Here is a 25,936-nt window from a genome sequence, read left to right as displayed (position 1 = left end):
TTGTCAAGGACGTGATCCTAAGCAACTTTTTCTTATAACGTAATCGGCGGTCACTCTGCTTATTTAAAAGTTATGAACAAATGTAACTGAAAAATATAACAGTTATGTCAGTGCTAAGAGAAGTAATTTACTGATATGTACCTACCTCTGCCAACAGGGGAGGGGCGGCAGCTCCGCCTACATATGTACTGTCTATACACACATATCAATAAATTGTACTTTCCTTAGCTCTGACATAAACTTGTTGTATTCGTTGAGGTTGTCCTCTTTCTGTATAATTACCATTTTTTAATAAAAATTTAACCTTATATTAATAAATATACGTATAATACACTGGTAAAACCCCGCTTCAATAATCATCATACTTTCTAAGAAAAAAATTCATAAATATAGGGCTATTTTTTTTGTCTCTAGATGTATGTCCCCTTAATTTGTTTTTTTTTTTTACTGATATTTGCTTTATTAAAACTAGTCTAGAAGACTAACTATTAATTTTATTCTATCACATTAACTACACTTAATAACTAAAGTCTATCCACTGATGTCCTTTAGATTTTCCTTTAGCTGTGGTGTTTCCCTTCTTCCGCACACTATGCTCTTGTCTTACACAAGATCAAATAATTTGGTTCTCTTTAGCCTTCAGACATTGTGTTGATTGTCCAGCAGTTGAAAAGCCTCTACTTTCACATGTTGGCGGATCCGGGTTTCATGCTTTCCGGCATATCTTTTAATCTCTTCTTTGACAGTTAGGATCCCAAGGTCCCGATAAATGTCCGCGTTGCAAACATACCAAGGTGTGTTCACCATGTTACGCAACACCCTATTCTGAAACGTCTAGATGCTTTTAATGTTACTATCTCTGGCGCAGCCCCAAAGCTGAATATCATAAAGCCATACCGGTTTCAAGATCTGGTTGTTGATCAACAACTTATTTCGTATTGACATTGTGGAATTTCTTCCTAGAAGCCAATAATATTGTTTATACTTAATGTCTAACTCTATTCTTTTTTTCTTGACATGCTCTTTCTACCGGAGTTTTGTGTCGAGAATCATGCCTAGATATTTAGCATTTATCTGGTAGGGTACCACCGTACTATTAATATCTAAGGGGATTGGTTCTACTAGTTTCTTACTTGTAAAGTTTATATAAGTGGATTTAAGTTCGTTGAGCTTAATCCTCCATTGTTTAGTCCAATTAACTACTGCATTGCTTGCCTCTTGTAATTTTCTGATAGAGTTTTCTTGATCTTGGTCTACTGCAAGAATAACCGTGTCGTCAGCAAATGTAGCTATAGTAGTTCCTTTTAGCGCTGGTAGATCACTAGTATATAATAAGTAAAGAATCGGGTCTAAGACACTTCCCTGAGGTACACCGGCTCTTGTTTCCTTTAAGTCAGAGTACTCGTCTTCCTGTTTGATTCTGAATAGTCTATCTGAGATATAAAATGTTAAGATATATATGTACTGTTTCAGGAGCATTTTATTTAATTTGTATATCAGGCCTTCATGCCACACTTTATCGAAAGCCTGGGCAACGTCTAAGAATACTGCGGAGCAGATCTGTTTTTTCCTCGAGCGCACGTTTGATTATATCAGTGATTCTGTGTACTTGCATGGTCATTCGTTGAATGTTTTGGCTTGAAACCGAATTGTAAGTTTGATATTAGGTTGTTATTCTCTATCAGTAGTCTTAGTCTCTTAAGTAGTAGTTTTTCGAATAATTTTGAAACGATTGGCAGGAGAGAGATTGGTCTATAAGACTTAACATCATTAAGTTTGCCCGGCTTTGGTAGCATAATCAATTGGTAGCATGTTTCAATCTGAATGCTGCATTGATGAGATAAGTGAGCATTACAATACCCTTTCTAGGCATCTGTTTTAGAATTTCTCTTGTGATCAAGTCAAATCCCGGTGCTTTTTTGTTTTCAGTCTTGTTTTAATCTCCTTAGCTACTTCCTTTGGAGTCACAGGGGTGATGTTTTCCCACTTTTGATTATTTACTTTCTCTAAAATATTGTCCATCTGCTCTAGGTTAGGCTTAAAAATGTCAGCCAAGTGCTCAGCAAATAATATCGCTTTCTGTTTATTGTCCTTGGCCCATAGACCTTCTTCTCTCTTGATGGGAGGGATTGATGTTATGGGTTTCCTGATTTTTTTGGTCGCTTTCCAAAGCAAGTAGCCAGTCTCCTCATCCGCCGACAGCTTTTGCAGGTACGAGTTTATTGTTTTTTCTTTAAGATTTTGTATCTCCCTTTTGAGCCTTTGAGTTTAATTGTTTAAGATAGTTTTGTCAAATGGGCCTCTCGTCTGCTGCCATCTTCTTCTGGCTCTTCTCTTTTCCTTGACAAGTTCCCTGATTTTAACCGATAAATTTACTCCTTTAGTTGTATATGTAGCCTCTATAGTATTATTATAAGTAATTGTTTAAATAAACCTGGTAAAATTTTCAGTTTATTTTTCGAGTTGTTCCGTAGTTTGCAGTTTTATACACAAAAATTAATATTTTCCTGAAGTTCAATTCTAAAGCTTTCCTAATCAGTGGTTTTGTTAACATGAGTAGGGCGGGCGACTCTTCTTATTACCCTTTCACTCAGTGTTAGGATAACGGTTGAATAGTCTGAATCCAAATCAAAGTTTTCTTTAACTTCAATAAAACTGGATGATACTTTTCTTGTTATAAAGAAGTCTAGTATATCATCAGAAGTTTTATTTATATCCGTAGGCCAATATGTAGGCTTACCCGTTGAGTAATAGTTACACCCTGTTCCATGAATGGCTTTTCTCAGCTCTCTGCCCTTAGTTGTGGTTAGTCTCGATTCCCGGTCTACGTGTTTTGCATTAAGATCACCACTGCTTCACTTGCATCTAGTGCCGGTTTCCTTTTGGTAGCATTTTTTTTCTTCTAGAGTTTTTGGTGACAGTTCCGTTTTTCTTTTTTTGTCTCTTTTCAATATCCAGTCTATTTCACGAGTTAATTCTTCTTCATCTGTGTAATATTCTTGTTCACAGTAGGTTGATATTTTTTGTTTTGATGATTCTTCTATAAGTCTATGTATTTCTTCTTGTGCATTATCCATAGCAGTTTTTAGTTGTTCTAATTTATGCTTAAGAATCTTATTCTCTTGTTTTAATGTTTCTACTTCCTCATTGTTTTCTTTTTTGCTGCTAGCGATTGAGAAAGATGTGCTCCTTCTAATTTGATCTTTAACAAGCAATAGTTAGCCTTCCCCAGAATCCATAGGGCCTGTCTGCGAAAAGGGTGGATTTTCCAGTTTAACTGGGCTGCCACCTATGGTATTTCCGTACGTTTTTTCCATTGCTTCATCTTGTTGTTAGTTTTGGTCCACCCCGGGTATTTTATTTCCCCGGTACCCTTTGGCATGCCGACGAGCATTCCCCAATCCGTCACCTGGGGAGGCGCCCGATGGGAGACTAACAACCCCACACGGGCCCCTTTAATTTGAATAACTTTTGTCTGAGACATTTTTTTATTTGCCTGATATTTTTTGAAATTCAAGGACATTTTTGTAATTTTTTCAATATTTAGCTTAGGATATCTCAATAATTGTTTGTCAAGGAGAAAAGTAATATAACTGATATAGGACTTTTTTACTTTTGGTGTCAAAAATATGCTGTTGCAATAGTACCTCAATTTTTTTTAATATTTGTGTATATAAAAGCTCCAAGGAGATGTATACACAAATACATATTCCCAAATACGGGAGTTGAAATAAGCCATTGTAATTCATGTAGATTAATTTTATGATATCTAGTTGTAGAAGGAAATAAATCTTATTTAATATTTAAGAATGTTCTGGAGGCACCAACTAAAAGTATATGTAGGAAATATTTAAAACATCGATATTAATTCTCCAGGTATCCAAAGACAAAAAATGTATAGGGGAGAGTTGGATATTACCGAGCGCCTAAGAACTGAAGCGTATATCTAAGGTCAGAAATGCTTCAAAGAAACAAAATGTGAGTTTTAGATAGGTAATTTATTTGGCTATCCATATATCATAGCAATAATGTTGAAAGTTAAACACAAACTGAAATATTAACAATTTTCCAAAAAATGAGAAAACGCGGTATTACCGAACTGGTCTGATAATATCGTGCCTGTAAAAATTACTCTGGCTTCAGCCAGTGACATGAAATAGAACACAATAACAAAATGTTTTTTTTTATATTTATGCATTAATATCGTCTAGTAGGTACCTACATATAAAAATAAGTAAATGTGTTAACAAATAACGATCATTATAAATTCAAATCAAAACTTAAGCAACGATCTTTTATGTAAGCACCTTACATTGTAAACTAAAAAGTTTTGGTAACTTTTAGCACACAATTATCGTTATACCTATTGTCTATGAATTGCAAAAACAACTTTAAAATCTTACCAGTCTCCAAAATTCAATCAGTCTCAAAATTTTAACTTTGGGCGCAAAATTATCAAACTCAATTATTTCATAATAGAAAAAAAACCTTTATCCGCCAGCGATTAAAAAACGAATAAGATCATTTATTGCTCGACTACCTGGCTACAATATAATTCGGTGCACTACGTTTCGGCTCACGGTTAGAGCCCTTATTAAGTGCTGTCTGAAATGCATGAAACGTCACAATATGTATCAACTAAATAAATTATAAATTAGTCACTAAGTAAAGAATATTACCTAATAGTCAAGATGACTCGTCATACTTAGTATAAGACCCCCTTGCATTCATGGGAATGTCCCCGCATTGTCACGAAGCGCAACTGTGAGAGAACACTCATATAAAAAAATGATAACACTAAGAGAGAAATGCGAAACAAGCGATTCATACGTGTCTTGAACATCGAGATTCCAAAATTAAGCATCTCTGGTTATCCTCTCCAGTGCGTGATGTTATACGAGTGGAAGCATTCCGGAGACTGAACGTTAAAGAAAGAATCAAGGAGTCAAAAGGTTGACAGCAGAACCGAAATTATAAACATTAAACCGACGAGATGACGCCATCGTATACAGCGTTTAAATTTTCTGTGTCCCTCTAAAGATTAATAATGTTATTATGTCTCTTTATAAAAAACATCTCAGCAATCTCTCTTTTTTTCGTGTTACACTCCTTGTGTAAAATTTTAGGCTCTGACCACTTGAAGTCATGGTTATTTTGTGATCTATGTTTACTTACAACAGAGTGATTGCTGCAATGTTTCTTAATATCATTAAAGTGCTCCTTGATTCGAGTCTCCAGATGCCTCTTGGTTTGCCCTATATACGAAGCCTCACAATTTACACAGTCAATTTGATAAACAACGTTGGTTTCTTTGCTCATTGTCAATCTATCCTTGCCTCTTTTGATAACCGAGTTAAGCTTCTTCGGTATCGTGTATAATGCTTTCAATCCGACATTTTTTAAGGTACGACATATGCCCTCACTTAAATCCTTGATATACGGAATAGTTATATGCTTACGCGCATCAAAGGAAACGTCCAGGCCACCAACTTCACTATCTTTTCTATTTTTCAGTTGCAATAATTTATTATAAATAAATTTGTTCACTAGCTTAATCGGAAAGCAATTATTAGTAAGGATATCTTTAACAATTTTGATATTAGCATGATGGAACCAATCGTCCGATAATAAAATTGCACGATCGACTAAGCTAGTTATGGTGTTAATTTTATATTTATGTGGATGGTTGGAGAAGAAGTTAATATATCGTCCCAAAAAAGTCGGTTTTCTGTGCCAGTTAGTAATTAATCTATCGCCATCTCTTATGACTAATGTATCTAGAAACAGTATCGAGCCACCAACCTTGGTCTCATAGGTGAACTGTAAACGGGGGTGGTAATTATTAAAGACTTCAAGTAGTGTCTCGACTGCATTCCTCGGCACTATGGCAAAAATGTCGTCTACATAGCGAAGAAAAACCGGGATCTCAAAATTCAGATGGCTGATGCAATACGTCTCCAAATCCTCCATAACTATGTCCGCCAGGATCGGCGAGAGAGGAGATCCCATAGGGCTACCGAATATTTGTTCATAGAACTGGCCATCGAAGCCGAAACTGGTGGATTGCAAAATTAACTCGATAGCGTAGAGAAACTGTGCCAAGTTAAGTTTAGTATATTGAGAGATGTGGTGCCACCGCTTTCTCACGCCCTCGCACACTAGATCCTTTGGTATGTTCGTAAATAAAGCTGTGACATCAAGCGATATAAGAATTTCCTCGGTATCAATATTATAATTCACGATTCTCCTCACGAAGGACCAACTATCCTTAATGTGAGATCTGGGTTTAGGAATAGATTCCTGCAAAATATCGTGCATAAATCTCGCAACATTATATAGTGGACTACCTAATGCTGATACAATAATGCGCATCGGAAACCCAGCCTTATGTACCTTGGGCAAACCATAACAACGCGGCAAATTCCCATTCGTGCAATTATTTCATTTTACAACCTTAAAATATGTAAAAAAGAAACGCGTGTTTTTTTCTAAAATCATTTTGGAACCTAATTTTATAGTGTTTTAGCCTATAAAATCCGTCAAGTTTATTTCTCTAATTTAAATATTATGTTACTCATCTCTTTTCGAAACTACCAGCAAAATTGCAACGAATAAGCAGAGAAGCTTTCAGAGCGCACTGTGTTTACATGGACGGCCGGAACGCATTGACGGTGCATGCGGGTGGGGTATTTCGTGTTACTCTATGATATTAACATCATTGTAGGCGCGTAATACAAATAGTTATTGAGTTAAACAATGGCGCGGAATTGTCAACCGCGCGGTAATATCCAACTCTCCCCTATATATAGTTATGGCACATCTAATAGAATGTAAAAGACGTAGATTTAGTGACTGTAAATACCTGTTACTATATAGCTTTTCTAGGATTTCCATGAAAGTTTCGGTTTTGATTTCGATTGAGGACTCTTACAAAATATTAAATAATTTTTAAAAACGCAATATTTTCTTTTACGATATTATAGGTAAATAAATATATTAAATAATAACAAAAATTTATAGCCGAGAGATGTTGGGAACAACAATTATAAATATTAAAAAGTCTCTGATATTGTAGTAAAAAGTTTACATCAAACTAAAACAATGTACTATTTGTTATAAAAATAACAAATAACTATTTATATAAATATATAATTAAAATACCTAAAGATATCATTTTCATGCTGGAATGACTTGGAAAACTTCCGATTTTGAGGCATATTATAATACGAAGTGATAACGTATCTTACATAAAGGTATAAACGGTTTGTTTAAAGGTTAAGCTTTGATAAATAATAACAGTAACAGTAACAGTAAAAATGACAAATATGTATCAGAAACGTACTACATATAGCCATGTTTTCTATAATTGTATTGTGCAAATCCCTCACAAATTGATGCTGTCACGTTGAAATCAATTTGCTGTTAATAGAAATATAATTCATATGAGTTCAACCCGACAAGCATAATGCTGTCTCACCTTGTCCCGAGTTTGTCAAAATTAGTTGCATTAATTTGTTGGCAACGTGGTAGCAAACTCACAGCATTTGGCTATCTGGGATGCTGAGCCATCGAAAGTGCGTTCGGCTCGCGCCACACACCTCAGAGCGAGTATCTGCGAGCGACGGAGTAAGTATCTGCTTGAGTCCTTCCTAGGCTTACCCCTACCTCTCTGGTTAGCCTTTCATTCGCTTGCCAATTTTTCTTATCCTAATTCTGGGGTTGGACGTAACAGTTTAATCATATGCGAGTTTCAAATATTCCAATAAGTGAACCGCTAATTCAGGAAAAAGCGATATCTATAGCAGATAATTTAGGTGTCGAAAATTTCAATTGTTTAAGTGGTTGGTTGTGGAGATTTCAAGTTTATAAAAGTTATATATTTTATTTAAGTTGCTGTATAAATAATAAAGAATATATCATACATGCAATACTATCTACTAAATTTTATTAATTTTTTAAGTTAACCTCGTTAACACGAACAAATTCGTATTAACCAAAGGCAAAATTTCCTCGTTAACCTGAACATCCGATTAACACAAACTCAAATCCCGGTTACTTCGAATTCGTGTTAACAAGGGTTTACTGTATTATCTTTTAATTATAAGTTTTATTTTCGAATTTTCTTGGACCACTTACAACGTTGTGATTGATAGAAAAGTAGCTTTTAGGCCTAGTTTCACAAACATTGGTTAACTTTTAACTTTAGGTTAACTCACTCTTCATCTCTTTGTAACGTTTCCCTTAGAAAGAAACAAAGAGTGAGTTAACTGAGGTTAAAAGTTAACCGACGTTTGTGGAACTGGGCCTTAGTCGGAAAGTTAACCAAAAAATGCTACTTGGGAAGTGGGACGTAACAGTAAGATTTTGACCAATCGCGTTGCTCGATTTGACCATACGTAACCGAATTGAGTAACGCGATTAGGACCAAAACACATAACTCCAGATAGCAACGTGTCTGTATTGTTGTTGGCAAGTTCCCAACAACATAGTATGTGTTGCTATCAGGATTGTAGCAACTGAGTCCGCATTTGTTGGCAAATTGATGCCTACACGATATAACAATTTTGTATAGCAACTTGCCAGCAACTTGTTGGCAACTTATGCTGCGGTCTAAAATTGTCTGATTCAAAATTTGAGCTGTTGCTGTCATGTTGCTGTAATAATTCATAGGATCACACAATGCTATCATATTGTTAGCAACGCGAAGTAAATTTAATGCTGTTCTCTTGCCGACAAATTGCTGGCAATACATATATCCAATGTTGGCTGCGTGTTGCTTTAAATATTAAATTACTCGAAATCAATTAAAGCAAATGTACGGCAAGTTGCCAGCATCATAAGTGTTGGAAACGTTAAGCTTTTCATTGGTTCTGGCGTAATAAGTTGGCAACGCTGTAACATTAATGCATGTAGATTGCGCTCGCGCAGGTTAACTGCTTCCGGTTGAGAATCGTGATGAATCGTCACAGTCGTTTTCTGTCTGTCCGAGCGTACGACACGTGCAACTGGCTTCTGTATTAATATCCAATAAACGGTTTATTGTTCAAATCATATTAATGTTTACTTTGCCTTACGGCTCCCACAAAACATTAACATGGTAGCAAAGCGTGGTTCCCGTTGATTGCAAAGTAATCCAAGAATTTTTGCGTAATACGTGATTCGTTAATCGCGACGTGAGTTCAAGAGTTTTCGTGCCACGTGGTTTCGGCGTGATCGTCTCCTATCGTGCTCGTGCGAGAGTGAGTTTCGTACGGAAGTAAGCATGGAAGGTATATCATACCAAGCAATCGAGAAACTGCGGGGAGCTGAAAATTGGAATATTTGGAAGTTCGCCGTACGAAATCTTTTACGCGGAACCGACGGCGCATACGAAGCGTGCGTGGGTGATATTGTGAAGCCAGAATATCTCGTTCTAGGAGAAACCGGCGAGCAGCAAGCCAACTATCAAGCTAAATTGAGAATATGGGACAAAGCTGATTGCGCTGCGTGTCAGATAATTGTAAGGACACTCAAATCTAAAGTGATGGCATTGTTAGTGACCTGTGATAGTGCGCGGGACATGTGGGTGAAACTGCGTAACATTTTTGAACAGCAAACGAAACAGGCCGCTCACGTTGTGCAAGCAGAATATTTTAGTTTCTGCATGAATCCATCTGATGATATGGTGGCGCATATCGAAAAATTTGAGGGACTCATATTGCGCATGCAGCAGTTAAATGTTAAGGCCGATGCATCGTCTATTATGGTGAAGCTACTAGATACACTCCCGGAAAAATACGAGAGCTTAAGGCAAGCATGGTGGGCTAGGCCCGATGACCAGCAAACTTTTGAAAACCTAGTAGCGTTGCTGACTTCCGATGAGAAACGAAGGCAGCACCAGAACCGGAAACAAGACGGATTGGCGTTGGCGGCAGCGCAGGCGAAGTCGCAAGTTAAAGGAGAACGTGAAGATGGCACCAGCGGTGGCAGATGTCAACAAAAGTCTACGAGTAAAAAGACTAAAACAAGAAAGAAGAGAATCTTCAAGTGTTATGGCTGCGGTGGAACGGGACACATTCGCCAAAATTGTCCAAGTGCAAAGTCATCAAAGAAAGCGACTGATGTCGAGCAAGCGTACGTGAGTGAAGTCCTGGGTGTCAAATATAATGACAAATCGTGGATTGTGGACACTGGTGCAACCGATCACATAACCAATGACAATACGTGGTTCACAACGTTTGAACACTTTGTGACTCCTGTAAAAATCAAAGTTGGTGATCAATCGACAATGGAAGCGCTAGGAAAAGACACGATTAAATTTGAGGCAGCAGTCGACGGTCGATGGGTGAAAGGGTACATGTATGATGTGCTCTATGCCCCAAGTTCACAGAAAAATTTGCTCGCTATGACATTCGCGTTGGACAATTGTCTGACATTCCAATCATCGAAGACGGAGTGTAAATTCGTGAAAGACGGTGTTGTAAAAGCGCGCGGTGCTTGAGTCAGGCAGTTATTCAAAATGGTGATACGTGTGACAAGGCCAGAAGCTCCATGTAAAAGCGAAGTGAACCTATCATCGAAGGACTCGTTACAGATTTGGCATAAGCGGTTAAGACATCAAAATAAGCGCCATGTCTAACGGTTCTTGGCCCAGGCTGGAATTGAAGCAAAAGGCTGTAAAGAGTTCTGTAGTGCTTGTGTTGAAGGGAAGCAGTATCGGCGATACCTTTAAGCTCAGACAGCAGCGCGCTACGGAACCTGGAGAGCTGATTCATGCTGACCTCTGTGGACTTATGGAGTGTAAATCACTCGGTGGAGCAAAGTACTTTGTGTGCTTTACATGTGATTACACGCGATATCGCATGGTCTACTTTAAAAAAAAAAAAGTCAGAGACTGTAAGCAAGATTAAAGAGATGCTACGGATGATGAAAACTCAGCTCGGAAGGCCCGTCAAACAATTCCAGTGTGATGGTGGTCGTGAATTTAAAAACCAGGAAGTTCGTAAGCTTTTGAAAACGAATGGAATAAAGTTTATTGTCACCAACCCGTACACGCCTGAACAAAACGGGTGTGCCGAGAGAACAAACAGGACGGTGGTTGAGACAGCAAGGACTATGTTGCTAGCCAAGGACCTTCCGAAGTCACTTTGGGCAGAGGCGGTGAACACCGCCGTGTATGTGCTTAATCGCACAGGGCCAAGTTGCATCGAAGGAAAGATGCCGTACGAGCTACTCACGGGAAGATCGTCGAATCTGAAGACACTTCATGTATTTGGAACAGGATGTTATGTACACAAACCTAAGGAGCAGCGGAAGAAGTGGGATGCCAAAGGACAGCGTGGGATCTTTGTGGGCTACTCAACCGAGATCGACGGATTTCGTGTGTGGCTTAAAACAAGGAAGATAGTTCGAAGTAAGAATATAATATTCGAACCTGAGAGTGTCGATAAATCGCTGGCGTTGATTCCTGAAGAGGCTTAAGAAGAATCGGAACCCCTGTCGGAGGCTCCTTAGACCGTCGTGAGACAGGTTAGTTTTACCCTACTGATGACCAGTCATTGCGATAGTAATCCTGCTCAGTACGAGAGGAACCGCAGGTTCGGACATTTGGTTCACGCACTCGGTCGAGCGGCCGGTGGTGCGAAGCTACCATCCGTGGGATTATGCCTGAACGCCTCTAAGGCCGTATCCTCTCTAGTCAAAGGTGGCAATGATATCTCTAGGAGTCTCGTGAGTCGAAAGGCTCAAAACAATGTGACACACTACTAGGCGGCCGGTCCCCCTTAAACGGGAGACCCGGTCGTCGCACGAGTCCGGTTTGCCGTACGGCGCCTCTGCCCGTCGTCGGGATCTCACCGCTTACGACGGCACGGCGTCTAACGGTCGAACATGAGTTTCGCGAGTTCGATGTCGAGACTCGGAATCGTCTGTAGACGACTTAGGTACCTGGCGGGGTGTTGTACTCGGTAGAGCAGTTACCACGCTGCGATCTGTTGAGACTCAGCCCTCAGGCAGGAGCGGACATCTGTCGAACCTCCAGAAGAGGTTAAGTCTGAAGAAGGTACTCAGTCGATACACCGGAACGCACCTTACGAGATAGAGAGAAGTTGAAGCCTCCAGAAGAGGTTAAGTCTGAAAAAGGTACCAGCAGCTCAGTCGAGACACCAAGACGTACGTTACGAGATAGAGAGAAGTTGCAGCCTCCTTCGCGATTTGAGGTACTACTGACTGAGGTAGATGAACCAAAGAATTATAGTGAAGCCAACAGATCATCGGATAGACGTCTCTGGTGTAATGCGATGGAAGAGGAGATAAATTCATTGAAAAACAACTGCACGTGGACTCTGGTGAATCTACCTCCGAATCGCAAGCCTATCTCGAATCGTTGGGTCTATCGTATCAAACGAAAAGCAAATAGTGATATTGATCGATTCAAAGCGCGCCTGGTTGTTCGTGGTTTCAATCAACAAGATGGACTAGACTACAACGAAACCTTTAGTCCGGTCGCGCGTTTCGACACAATTAGATCAGTCCTGAGCATTGCAGCCGAGGAGCAGTTGGAGATGGCACAGTTTGACGTGAAAAGTGCCTTTCTCAACAGTACAATTGAAGAAGAGATATATATGTCGCAGCCAGAGGGATTTGATGATGGCAGCGGTCGCGTGTGCAAACTTCTGAAGAGCTTGTATGGCCTGAAGCAGTCGCCAAGGCGCTGGAATAAGCGCTTTAAAGAAGTTATGCTCGACTTCAAGTTAGAAGAGAGTACAGCAGATCCGTGTCTATTTTATCATTGCGGCGAAGAAGATAAACTTATTGTAGCAGTTTATGTAGACGATGGATTAGTTGCTGCAACAAAAAAAGCCAGGATCAAAAAGTTCCTAAAAAAATTAGAAATGGAGTTCAAAATAACGTTTGGACCACTTGAATGCTTTTTGAATGTTTAAATCAAACAAGATGGTGATGGTTCGATCTTCATCAATCAGGAGGCATATGCTAAAGGAGTGATCAAGCGGTTCAATATGGAATGAGCAAAGCCTGTGTCAACTCCAATTGAAAAAGGCTTACTAATAATAGAACAGTCGAGTGATAAATTGACAGAGGCTCCTTACAGAAAGGCAGTAGGGTGCCTCATGTACTTGGCGGTGGCCACACGCCCGGATATCGCTTACGCGGTAAATTTTGTCTCTCAGTTCCTTGAGAAACCATTGGAATGACACTGGATGATGGTCAAGCGAATCTTAAAATATCTTCAGGGCACAACGGCTTATGGAATCAAGTACAGGTCGGACGGAGACATTCCCAGACTGACAGGATATAGCGATGCAGATTTTGCTAATGATCCAGATACTCGCAGATCAGTTAGTGGAATCCTCTTCAAGTACAACGGCGGAGTGATCACCTGGGCAAGCAGACGACAGCAAAGTGTAGCGCTCTCCACAATGGAAGCAGAGTATGTGGCCGCGAGTAAAGGTGCAAAAGAGGCTGTATAGCTAAGCAGATTGTTCAGTGAGATCGCACCGTTGCACAGAGAGCCTGTGATATTTATAGACAACGCCAGTGCAATAAAACTTACTAAAAACCCTAGTTTTCATAAGCGTTCTAAGCACATTGCGGTGCGTTATCATTTCGTGCGCGAGTGTGTTGAAACGGGTCAATTAATGGTAGAGTATATTTCAAGCAAAAAACAAGTAGCTGATATCCTAACAAAATCGATTCCGCGTGTTCAGTATGAGAGACTGCGTGATCAGCTGGGATTAACTGAATAATTGACTTATAAAGTTATAAATTTGCGTTGTGGTATACAACGGAGCATATTTTTGTTATATTGCAACGGAGTATATTAGGTTGCGTTATGTAAAAGTTGTATACCATTATTTTCTTTTGAAGAAGCGTTATATAGTTGAAAGTTGAGTATTAAGCCATTTGTGTTCTGTAGAAAACAACAATGCAAAGTTCAAGGGGGAGTGTTGGAAACGTTAAGCTTTTCATTGGTTCTGGCATAATAAGTTGGCAACGCTGTAACATTAATGCATGTAGATCGCGCTCGCGCAGGTTAACTGCTTCCGGTTGAGAATCGTGATAAATCGTCACAGTCGTTTTCTGTCTGTCCGAGCGTACGACACGTGCAACTGGCTTCTGTATTAATATCCAATAAACGGTTCATTGTTCAAATCATATTAATGTTTACTTTGCCTTACGGCTTCCACGAAATATTAACAATAAGCAATCACAGATTTGCGCGATTTTGCTTAGACACGTTTTGCTATCTGGGACATGGCCTACGACGTATCCTGACTGTCAAACGTTGTCTACAATATATGGAGTAAGCGTGGAGTAAGGATGAGTAATGCCCGATCTACAATAGCTGTAGTAAGCTGTAGTAAGCCTCAAGATGTAAGAAATTGACCAATCACATTCGATTATTCTCCTCACATTCGCCTGTAATTGGTCAATTTCTTACGGCTTGAGGCTTACTATAGCTTACTACAGCTATTGTAGATCGGGCATAAGAGTAGGCATAAGAGGTACACGATGTAGTCCAGCGTGCTGTTTGTTAAGGAGAGGGGTTTTAGTGGGTGCAAGCCCCCCACATAACCCGGTGGCCGGGGCCGGGTATGCGTAAGGCATTTTCCCTCTTCCGCGTAAACAAAAAAAAGGCATAAGACGGCTATTTTTGATTTAAGAGAGCTGGCGTAAGGGCGTAAGCGAAACAGATTAAAATCGACTGTGATTGGTCAATTTCTTACATCTTGAGGCTTACTACAGCTTACTACAATTATTGTAGATCGGGCATGATTTTATTTCTTACTCCTACTCTTACTCTTACACATGGTGTAAAGAAAGAAAGGTGTGCTCATACCGAGGACGCGTTTTTGTATCGTTCTGCGCATTGTACCAACCGCCTCCATTTTTAAATTCGTATGTTTACGTTGAAAGACACTTAACCTTAATTTTAGACGTCTGTGCTGCAGTACCCGGCAATTACGCGAGTAAAAAGTATATTAACATGCCTTCATGTGCAGTAAAAAGTTGCCGAAGTTATACGGGAAAAAAGGGATCTGAAAATCTCAGATTTTTTAGATTTCAAAAAACAAAAAATATTAATATTTATTCACGTTTTATATTATTAGTAAATAACTGTGTTTATTGGTTTTTCATTGTTTCATTTATTTTATTATACTTGATCATACATATTGTATATGTATATTTAATATATATACGTTCGTAATAAAATGTTCCGTTCGTTACTTGTTCATCTTAAAAAAAATTTTTGTAAATTTATTATTATTTTCTTTATGTAAATGTTTAATTTTTTTATTACAATTTTATATAATATATGCATATTGAACGTACATTTTATTTTCTTCCTTTATTTTATTCTTTTATTAATTTTATGCAAATTGTATAAAAATGAGTGTGATATGTCAATTTAATTTGCCACTACAAAATGGCGGCCGCTGGAACAAAATTTGATTAGCTGTTCAAAAACCTGCGTAATAGCACACCTTACTTTCTTTACACCATGCTCTTACACTTACGCTCGGCCAATCATCTAACAGGTTATAACGTTTAGGGCCGGTTGTTTCAACCTGTTGGTAAACTAACTAACAGTTAAATCATATATATGTCTTTGTTTATTTTTTACATTAGACAAAGATAGACATATAATTTAACTATTAGTTAGCCAACAGGTTGGAACAACCGGCCCTTAATCTTGCCTACTACTCTTACTCCTTACTCCAGGCTTACTCCACGTAAACCGGCCTTCAGAATACGCCAAAGCTTGTGCGTTACTTACGTTCACGATTACGACTGTCGTATTGCTATGCCATGTTATTATGAACTTTGGCCTTTGGTCGAAACCTTACCACAGTATAAGTACATACAGTACAGTGACACTGAGCGTCGGCACCTTTGACGTAGTGAGTCCCAGATCACATGACTCGCAGCCATCTTCTGGGCTGTACGAACACTTAAGAGAGAAAGAGAGAAAAGTATCTTTCTCTTTGTCATACGTACAGGCCGCCATATTCCTGGTAGGATAAACCGATGCATGCGCACTGGAAATTGAGTACCACTAAAAACGTTCAGGGTCTCTACTGTGTATACTTATACTGTGACCTTACAGTTACGTCTTATTGAAAGAGTGTGTGGTCAGCATTACCTCAGTGCTCTCGACCATACGGTGGGCCAGATAAGAATGAGAGAGGAACCGGAGATTTTTTTCTCCCGTTTGCCTACCGTGGCTATAATATGACAGCCCGCGTTCCAGGTTAAATATATTTTAGTGGTTACAACACTTAGGCTGCATTCTAATATTTACAATCAGCAATTATCAGTATTGAAAATCTATACGTGACGTAAAATATAGATTTTCAGTACTGACAGTGAATATCGGAATGCAGCCATTATTGACTAATAGAGGTAAATGTTTACAATTAGGGCCCCACCTTCGATGACCTTGACCTTGACATATGTTGTCAAGGTCACCCTTCTGAGTGACCTTCAGAAAATTTTAGTCGGGGGTCGCTTCTTATTAAAAAGTTATAAACAAAAAAAGTTTGAAAAATATAGCAGCTATTTTGAGTATTAAAAGGCATAAATAACTAATATATATGTCGAAATAGTTCACGCATACACTTTTCACGCGAGACGAGTTGTTACATAGGTTCGTGGCGCGCTTTACAAGCTCGAAATCACACAACAAAATCACAACTTCTATAAAACAAGGCATACACACGTGTGTGTGTGTGCCCTGCTTTAACAAAAATCACAACTTCTATAAAGCAGGGCATACACACGTGTGTGTGTGTGCCATGCTTTAACGAAATCACAACTTCTATAAAGCAGGGAATACACACGTGTGTGTGTGTGCTCTGCTTTAACAAAATCACAATTTCTATAAAGCAGTAGGGCATACACATACGTGTGTATACCCTGCTTTAAGCAGATATTTTGTATACAATAAACGAGCTTGTAAAGCGCGCCACGAACCTATGTAACAACTCGTCTCGCGTGGGAGTCAAACTTTTTTTGTTTATAACTTTTTAATAAGAAGTGACCCCCGACTAAAACCTTCTGAACAACGTCACTCAAGAGGGTGACCTTGACAACATATGTCAAGGTCAAGGTCATCGGAGGTGGGGCCTTAATTGTAAACATTTACTCTAATAGATATCATAGTAGTTCCTCCCGGGAAAAAAGGATTAGATCTGGCCAGATTAAATTATATTGTCTGCGCAGATTTGGTCATATATGGTCGCATATAACTATATATAACTATATATGAGGTGTAATTTGGTCTTCGACGGTTTGGACCATATCTGCTCAAATCGGACCATATCTGCTCAGGTCGAACCATATCTGTGATTGAATTTTATCGAAACAACCCAGATCCGATTGTATCTGTTTAGATATAACCATATCTATACTCGAATGCGATCCGAAATACATTACATCTGACCATATCTGTCCAGATATAAGTTGAACTGAGGTTGTGTTTAATCGAAAACTGTTCAGGTCTGATGATATCTGGCCATGTTTAACTATAACAAATTAAATGTTTGATGTTCATCTAATGTAATATTTAAATATATAAATATGAATTTATTTATAGATACATAGCAATTATTTATAATAAAGATATAATTTGCAGAAAACAAGTATTTTTTATTTAAAAAAATGTTAGTTATTTGTTATAAAAGCATTTTTATCAATTCGGCTTATATCTAAAATACAAAAAACAATCACAGAAATATAAGTTATTTCGTACACATTGTAAGCTTACAAATAATGAATAAACAAAAGTGAAAAAAAAGTTTGATTATTATTTAATAGCTAGATTACATTAAAGATTACATTAAAAATTTTATTAAGTTATTTGGAAACGCATAAATAATTACCAACTCGAACAAGAATATTAGAGACTTTATATTTTTTACTTTAATTAATAATAATTATTTACTGGTTATACAGGGTGTAACAAAAAATCGGGAATCGATTGTTGTAAAAAATAAAACAGAAAAAAATTATTTTTAAAATCAGTTGTATCGCACGCTTATAATAAAGTGGCACACAATTTCGAATTAAATCGATGTTTATGGTTTTATAACATTTTACATCACTTCATAATTTTTAATTATATCTGAGCAGATCTGGATACATTCGATAAATAATAAATTATATCTCGGCAGATCAAATTATATCTGGTCAGATCTGGTTATATCTGTTCAGATCTGGTCAGATAGAGAAAATGTGCAGATCAAATTATATCTGGCCAGATCTGATGAACCAGATCTGGTCATATCACGGTAGATCTAATTTTTTTTCGGGCTATTAACCCCACTATTTCACATTACCCGCACATCTTTTATATTATTTATTCTCTTTCTCTCTTTTTGTAAAAAATGTATTGTTGTTTTTATAAAAGTGTTTATATTATTAACATATACCTTTTAGCTGATTGCAAAGTAGGAAGAGATAAATATCGTTGAATCATATTTTGATTAATGGCGGTGATTTGTAGCCAATGTACGAAACCACCTATAGTAAGTCCCCAAATTGTGTGTCTTGTCAAAGGACTCCAATCCATTCTATTGAATAATAATCATGTTTTAAATTAATATCTTTCTAATCTGCTTTTATTCTATCAAAGATTCTCTCTCTCACTCATTCATTCAAAAAATTGTGATAAATGATGATAACAGATATTTCATTTTATACATATTAAACCAATTATAATGTTAATAAAAAATATCTCATAAAATATCTTATGAAAAAATGTTTTAAATCAAAAGAGACACCAGATGGCACTATCCGCTACTGTCAAACAAAGGTCTACTTAATTTTTTAAATGAAAATCCCACTTTTTATTGTTTTATATAAAAATTGAGATAAAAACAAATACTTTTTATTTGCAACATTTTTTTTAATAATGCAAATTTTTCAAGATAATCGACTTTAAACAAAGAAAGAAGAGAGCAGCGCCAAGTTTTTTTACAAGAAAAATTTATTTATTTTATTTTAATTAAATTTTTTTTAATTTTGTACTGTTATCTCTTTAATTCTTTGATTAAAATGATTCTTTGTAATATTATAATTTTGTTAAAAAGAATTAAAGCTTGGGTTGCAATGGAGAGACCCTTAAATGGGAATACAAAGATACGTATCACTTGAGTTTTATTTTTTAAAAGTAGTTACACAACAGTTATTTTTCAAAGCAATATATATGTCGCAGGCTTATAGAAAAATCAGCCCGTTAGCTAAAATCCTAGAATCTTAGCTAAACCGCGCCGGCCAATAGAGTAATGAACCGTAAATTAGTGTAATAGCCTAGTAAATTCAGCCTTTTAGGCTAAAAACCGGCTGTTAGATAACGACTTAACACGCTTTGGGCAGTTAGAAAAATGACTATTGGATATCATTGCAAATGTAAACAAAACATTTAATTACACATACACATTATTACATACGTTATTATTTATTAATGCAAGTAGAGCTGGTGCCTGATTTAGCTATATCAGAACGAGAGAACCAACCTCTCAGCAAACCATCTTTTGTACCAATTTGGTACACGTCATTCTTAATCCATTACCACTACTGGCGTGTAACTTGCCATATGGTTGCGACTGCTACGAAACTAACAACTTGCACTCAATATTTCTGATTCCTAGTTAAATGTTTTGTCAAAAAGAAATGAAATAAATCCTAGACATTCAGTGATCTGAAAGCCAGATACATTTTTGTTATATAAAAAGGCAGATAAATAACAAATTAATAAGTGATGTGACGTTGCGGCCCGCCGCTTCGTGGCAGCGCCCCGCCGCCGTCACAAGGCGCGGAAATTTGCGCCCAGGGACGAGCCAGAGAGGCGACGACGAGATCTCCAGAGGCCAAAAAGTCGATATCGTTTCCGCGTTTTGACTATTCTTTTATCTTCATGTGTAATTATAATGCGCGCGGCGCCTCACCCACACCACGGCGAATCTTCGAGGGAGTACCGATAACGAAAGGGGTCCGGGAGGACCAAGGACCGAGGAGGGGTGGCGAGAGCGGAAACTACAGGGATCACGGGCGGCGAGAGCAACGCGGCAGGCGTGCGGCGAAAGGGGCAGCGATGGACAAGGCCGCCGATAGCGGGGCCCCAGGTACCGGGGAAAACCCGGCCTCAGCAATCTGCCTCCACGGAATACCGGCCCGCGGGGTGACTGATGACCGCCCCGAGGGCAACCGGAAGCACACCGGCCAGAACAAAGTCCAGTCCGCTGCTCAGGGACAAATTGAAGAAGTCGCTACGCCGCCGAGGGACCGTTGCGCGCCCCCGAAGGATCCACCTTACGACGATCCTGCGTTAGAATATCGCGCGAGCTTGCAAGCTCGCTCTCGATTGGTTGGCACGCCCCTACGGAAGGGGGTGCCGCATCGATTCCGTTATCGAGCGAATCTAGGGAGACTCTCTCTGGTCGTCCGTCGGCGAGTCCGAGCGTTCTCTTAAACTACGCGATAGCCGCCCCGAGTCGGGAAAATCTGTTGCGCTGCGACGATCCTCCGTACGAGGTGACGGCGAGAAGCCCTACGAGGAGACATCACATCGGTGAGGTTGCCCACAGTAATTAATCGCGAGATGTAACGCCACGACGCCGCCCTCCGGTGCACGCTCTCGTCCGGGATAACGTTGTAATATCGCGACGCGTGCGGTCCCTTGAGACCGCGTATCGAGTGGCGATCGACAGCGAGAGCGAAGGGCCTCGGGATGGTATCGTGGCCGCGGAATTGAGATAAAGACGCGATTGCGAGCCTCTGGAGATCGTGATAGATTCGTGGCGAAATCCGTTACTGCGAGTCCGTTTCGTGCACTGTCCGCGCTCGCGATTGTGTCTCGTGCCTTCCGTATTCCCGGCGTATCAAATTACCAAACCTTGCTCTTGCGGAATTTCGCATGCGTCGGCACATCATTCGCATTAATCGGCCGTCTGTGAGTGGCTAATTGCCTCAGAGAATCGTGCGTGTTAGGGTAGTTATGTTCGGATGCGTTGTTCGGTGATTGCGGTTATTATGGCTCGCGGTAATCCCGCACATTTTCCTCGCGTTTCTTCCAGTATTTCGCGCTATGCCGATTGCCTCGGCGTCTCATTTTCGCGTTCGGAAATCACTGAGGACAGTATTGTCTTTGCCCGAATGACTGGCGCTACCTTTGGTCGTTTCTCGCGTTAGATTAAGTCCGTATTTGTTATAGTATTCCGCGTCTCCTTGCGATCGCGCCGAAATTGATTTCGCGTTATTGTGTTGCGTTCGGTCCTCATTACTTTGGGACGTGGCTTACGCCACGATTCATACTTGCGTTAGGCTTAAGATAATTGGCGACAGAATTCTCGCGCGACTCCCGGCGTTGCGTTCACGCGCTCTGAGCGTGAAGTATCGCCCTTTCGCGATCTTTCCTGCGAGTTCTTATTTTCTATTTCCGTGATTATTTCGTGTTTACTGTTGCTGTTCCATATTAATTGTAAGTTTTGTCATACTGTATTTCTCTGATCTAATCGCAGCGCCTTCTGCGCGTTTATTATACGATAACGCCGTACTTCGTTTATTCTGGTGTCCGCGCTACCATTATTTCTTTTTGTTTCATCTCTGACGCTCGCGCGACTGATTATAGGATTTGCCTGACCGACCGAAGCCGGATCGGTCTTTATATGTTTCACGCGCGCATTTCTAATGAATAAATGTTATTTTGATTTATTAATTGCTTGAGTTCGGAACCTTATTTATGGCGTGTCACTCCGCCGAATATCGCGCCTTCATCACCCCCGCCCCAGCCCTTAGGTCGAGCTAGCCGATTCCTCGCACATCCGCACGTCTCGCTTTGCGTCTCGTGTTGGCTTTCTTTCGCGATTTTGCGGACGCGCGTTGACGCGTCTGGCGCCCAACGGTAAATTCGTTTCGCGACGTGTCGGAGGTGCGAGGGAATCGTCGGAGAGGCCCGTCATCCCGCTCTCCTTACTCCTTTTGATCCGGCACACGTCCCGGAGCGGTCCGGGAGTGAAAAAGTCGTGACAGTACATATACATATAATGAAATATATATGTAAATATATAAAATCATATATAGTTAATAAATATTAAAAAAGAATTTTGTTATCTTCGATTAAAAAATAAACCATTGATAAATTAAGTGTATATTTTTTCAAAAGCTAGAATCAATTTACATATAACTTGGCGCTGCTTGGCATGAGATACTGCCGTGTCTCTGGATACCATTCTTGTATCACTGTTCGTCAAATTTTAAATACGAGAAATAAATCCTATTGGATGCCATCTATCGGATAATCCAAATTTAAAGTTTATATATGGCTATTGTTGGATTAAAACCGTGTAATGATCTTTTAAGCTTGGCGCGCTTCACGCAGTCATTATTATAGAGGGAACAGCGACGGCGCAGGCGCGTTAGCGCACTCTCCCTGTTCGTTTCCGTTTTTCGTTCGTCTGGTCGTACACGCTGCAGTAAGCAGCACGTCGTCATTGTACAAGCAGTTTATTTTTGTACGGTTCGAAATATATCTCAATTATATCATTTACTTGCTCAGTTCTCATTTACGATGTTCCCGAAACCACACGATACTGCTAAACATTCAACAGGTTATGGGCCCAGTGTCGTTGGACAGTTATCGGAAGAGGTGTCGTGTTCGTAAAGTGACTCGGGTCAATACGCAACGGTAGACAGACACACGGTTAGAGTCGGTTGAGAAACGCGAATGAGCAAAAATGTCGGACGAAATAACGACGCGGCATATGCCGAAATTCGATGGTAGCGATTTCACCACATGGAAATTCCAAATCACGAGGCTATTTATAGCAAATGGCTTGCTGGAAATTGTCGACGGTACGCGGAAGAAACCTGAGGCTGCAGCAGAGACAAAAGTCTGGAAACGCGATAACGCAAAAGCCATGTTCGTGATCTCTTCGACGATGGAAGCAAAGCAACTCAAATCGCTTATAACCTGCGAAACAGCTAATGAGATGTGGGTGAAACTTGCAAAAATTCACGAACAAAGATCGGCATCGAATAAGCTCGTGCTGAATCAAAGATACAATGAATATCGCATGACCTCCGGGGACTCTGTCGTCGAGCACTTTACAAAAGTGCAAAATCTCGCGCAACAACTACGGGACATCGGCCAAAACATCGATGATGTGTCGATAATGGCGAAAATTTTGGGCAGCCTCCCGCCAAAATATAATGCGTTCAGGACTGCGTGGGACAGCATGGACAAAGAAAGACAAACGCTCGACAATTTGATGGAGATGAGACTCATCAAGGAAGAAAATCAATATTCAGCGGACGACGATGCTGCGAGTGCCCTCGCCGCAATGACGATAGGCAAGAAAAAAATAGCGCAAAATCGCAAAATCAAAGCAAGAAGAAAGATGGCGATCAAAGTAAGAGAAAAGATGACGACTGTTTCTACTGCGGTAAGAAGGGACACTACGGTCGAGATTGCAGAAAGAAGAAACGCGACAATGAAGAGAAAAAATCGCAAACATCTTCACATGGATCATCGGAAAATTGTGCCTTCGTATTAACAAGCAAATCGAATTCAATGCCTTCTACAGAACATGTGCCTTCTACAGAAGATGTACAGCAGCTATTACGAGTCGATACGGAGGATGTCTGGTTGCCCGACAGCGGAGCGTCCTGCCATGTTACCTTTCACAGAGAATGACTGTCTGATTAGCGATCGGTAAGCGGAGAAAAAGTGAAGCTCAGCGACGATGCCGAATGTGACGTGCGCGGAATCAGAATATCGTGCATATCGAAAAATTCGTACGAGAAACATGGGAAAGTGCGACGATTCGTAACGTATTTTTCGTGCCTAAATTAAAGAAAAATTTACTCTCGGTTGGAGTTTTCACGACCGGGGAATACGAGGTATCGTTCAAGGACAATTGCGTCGTGTTGATAAAAAACGATCTTGTGTACGCGAACGGCGTAAAACAGAACAATGACGTTTACCGAATGTTTTTTCGTGTGAACAACTCGCGTGCGATTTTCGAAGCAAACATCTCAATAAGTCTCAAGCGTTGGCGCGAGCGTCTCGGCCACGTCAATCAGAAGACACTTTGCGAGATGGTAAACTGCGGTGCAGTGAACGGAGTAAATCTCGGAGACGTGAAAGATTTCTTTTGCGACGCCTGTCAGCTCGGAAAATCGCACAAGTTGCCATTCAAGAATGCAAGCGACAGATCAAGATATCATCCAGGTGAATTTATGCACTCAGACGTTTGCGGACCGCTACCTGAACTTTCGATTGAAGGAGCAAGATTCTTTTTGACCTTCGTGGATGAAGCTTCGGGATACAGGCACGTACTCTTTCTGCAACACAAAAACGATGTCTACGAAAAATTTAAGGAATTTGATCGGATGGTGGAGAACAAGTTCGGACGCAAGATACAACGCTGGTACACGCTGACAAGGGTCGCGAATATTGTAACGGGGATATGTATCGGTATTTCAAATCGCGTGGAATTCGTATGGAAAATACTGTCCATACACTCCCGAACAAAATGGAAAGGCGGAGCGAGAGAATCGCACAATCGTGGAGAGTGCAAGAACGATGATCGGACACAAGAATCTACCAAAGGCGCTTTGGGCGGAGGCTGTAAATACAGCGGTCTACGTTCTCAATCGCACTCCTCAAAGCAAGAATCCAAAGCAGACACCATTCGAAATCTGGCATGGGAAGAAGCCGGATTTATCACATGTTAAAGTATTCGGGTCATATCGCCTACATGCATACTCCACACCAGATGCAGAGAAAACTTGATGCAAAGACGAAACGAATGTTGTTAGTTGGTTACGCCAACGACTTTGTAAATTACAGATTATTTGATCCCGACAAACGATTAATAACAGTATCCAGGCATGTCACCTTCCACGAGCACACTGAGAAGAATCGGTCAATGAATCACAGCGACGACGAGCTGATCGGACTACCTAAAACTGAGTGGATGGATGACGGGAATCGCAACAATCCAAAACGAAGAGACGACAAGCCTGGAAATAACGAGGAAGGAGAACGAAGAGATGGCGAACCCAGGAATAACGAAGAAGAAGAACTTGAAACAATTCCTGAACCAGCTGATAACAAAAGAAGCACATTAAGAGATCGGGCAAGTATTAAACCACCAAAAAGATATGAAATAAATGCAACCGAGTATACTCCTTTAACTTTCAGACAAGCAATAAACGGGTCTGACAAGGGAAAATCGCGAACTGGAAAATTCTGATTTTAATGAAACTTTCCACACATGTAAGGGGAGTAAAAAGATGAATTTAGATATTTTTTGTAGCGGCCCAAAAACGGTTTTAAGGGGTGAAACCACTGCTCATATGTAGAGCGGTTTTTTGCTTTTCTCGATATATCTCGAAAAATATTTGAGATATCAAAAAATGTTTCTTATAAAAGTTTTACAGTAAAATCCCCTCTATTTGACAACAATAATAATATTTTTTAAAAATAATTTTTCAAACAAAATTTTGATTAAAAATTAAAAAAAAAATTTTTTTTTTGAAAATTTATTAATGTGGTTGAATAAAGATGTTTTTACCATAAAACTTTTATTTGAAACATTTTTTGATATCTTGAATACTTTCCAAAATATATCGAGAAAAACAAAAAGCCGCTCTACATATAAAGGGTGATTTCACCCTTTAGAACCATTTTTTGGCAGCAACAAAAAATTTCTAAATTCATCTTTTTACCCCCCCTACATGTGTAAAAAGTTTTATGATCATATTGTTTATATATTACACGTACATCATATTGCATATTTTCACATAAATGAACGATATACACGTGGTATAATATAATCGCTTCTGTTAGGTATCACAGTATATTGTATTACGTGCATATCGCTCATTTATGTCTAATTGCAATGCAGAGTAGTCACGTACGTTGTACGTG

General features: G+C 39.5%; 3 protein-coding genes across 12 annotated transcripts in view; 1 reads left to right on the top strand and 2 right to left on the bottom strand.

Moving 5' to 3' along the window:
• Positions 1 to 25,936, bottom strand: part of LOC143905910 (sodium-coupled monocarboxylate transporter 1) — a 242,072-nt gene that overhangs the window by 60,425 nt on the left and 155,711 nt on the right. For 7 of the 8 annotated variants that reach the window (XM_077421573.1, XM_077421567.1, XM_077421570.1 and 4 more), the window contains one exon: positions 18,432 to 18,572. The exons of the other annotated variant lie outside the window; for it this stretch is intronic. In XM_077421573.1, the coding sequence (XP_077277699.1) occupies positions 18,432 to 18,572 (141 nt within the window). The remainder of the gene's footprint in view (positions 1 to 18,431; positions 18,573 to 25,936) is intronic. 8 annotated transcript variants of the gene reach the window in all.
• LOC143905922 (uncharacterized) overlaps positions 1 to 25,936 on the top strand; it is a 45,963-nt gene that overhangs the window by 14,450 nt on the left and 5,577 nt on the right. The window lies entirely within an intron of this gene.
• LOC143905912 (uncharacterized) lies at positions 2,688 to 7,022 on the bottom strand. 3 transcript variants are annotated; one of them, XM_077421579.1, is made up of 3 exons: positions 4,831 to 7,022; positions 4,680 to 4,762; positions 2,688 to 4,605 (listed from the first exon to the last, which is right to left on the bottom strand). In XM_077421579.1, the coding sequence occupies exon 1, from the start codon at positions 6,370 to 6,372 to the stop codon at positions 5,035 to 5,037; it is 1,338 nt and encodes a 445-aa protein (XP_077277705.1). In that variant the 5' UTR covers positions 6,373 to 7,022; the 3' UTR covers positions 2,688 to 4,605; positions 4,680 to 4,762; positions 4,831 to 5,034. The 3 variants fall into 3 exon arrangements, with proteins under 3 accessions (XP_077277705.1, XP_077277704.1, XP_077277703.1); XM_077421578.1 differs by having other exon boundaries at positions 4,680 to 7,022; XM_077421577.1 differs by having other exon boundaries at positions 2,688 to 4,762.

This window comes from Temnothorax americanus, unplaced genomic scaffold, assembly GCF_048541705.1.
Source record: "Temnothorax americanus isolate GAGA-0224 unplaced genomic scaffold, ASM4854170v1 Scaffold69, whole genome shotgun sequence".
NCBI lineage: Eukaryota > Metazoa > Arthropoda > Insecta > Hymenoptera > Formicidae > Temnothorax > Temnothorax americanus.
Note: the sequence above shows the minus strand (reverse complement) of the source record. Positions and strands in the feature narration are given on the sequence as shown.

What these genes read in the sequence shown, in the direction of transcription:
- LOC143905912 (XM_077421578.1), bottom strand. Translation starts at nt 6,372, where the DNA reads ATGCGCATTATTGTATCAGCATTAGGTAGTCCACTATATAATGTTGCG.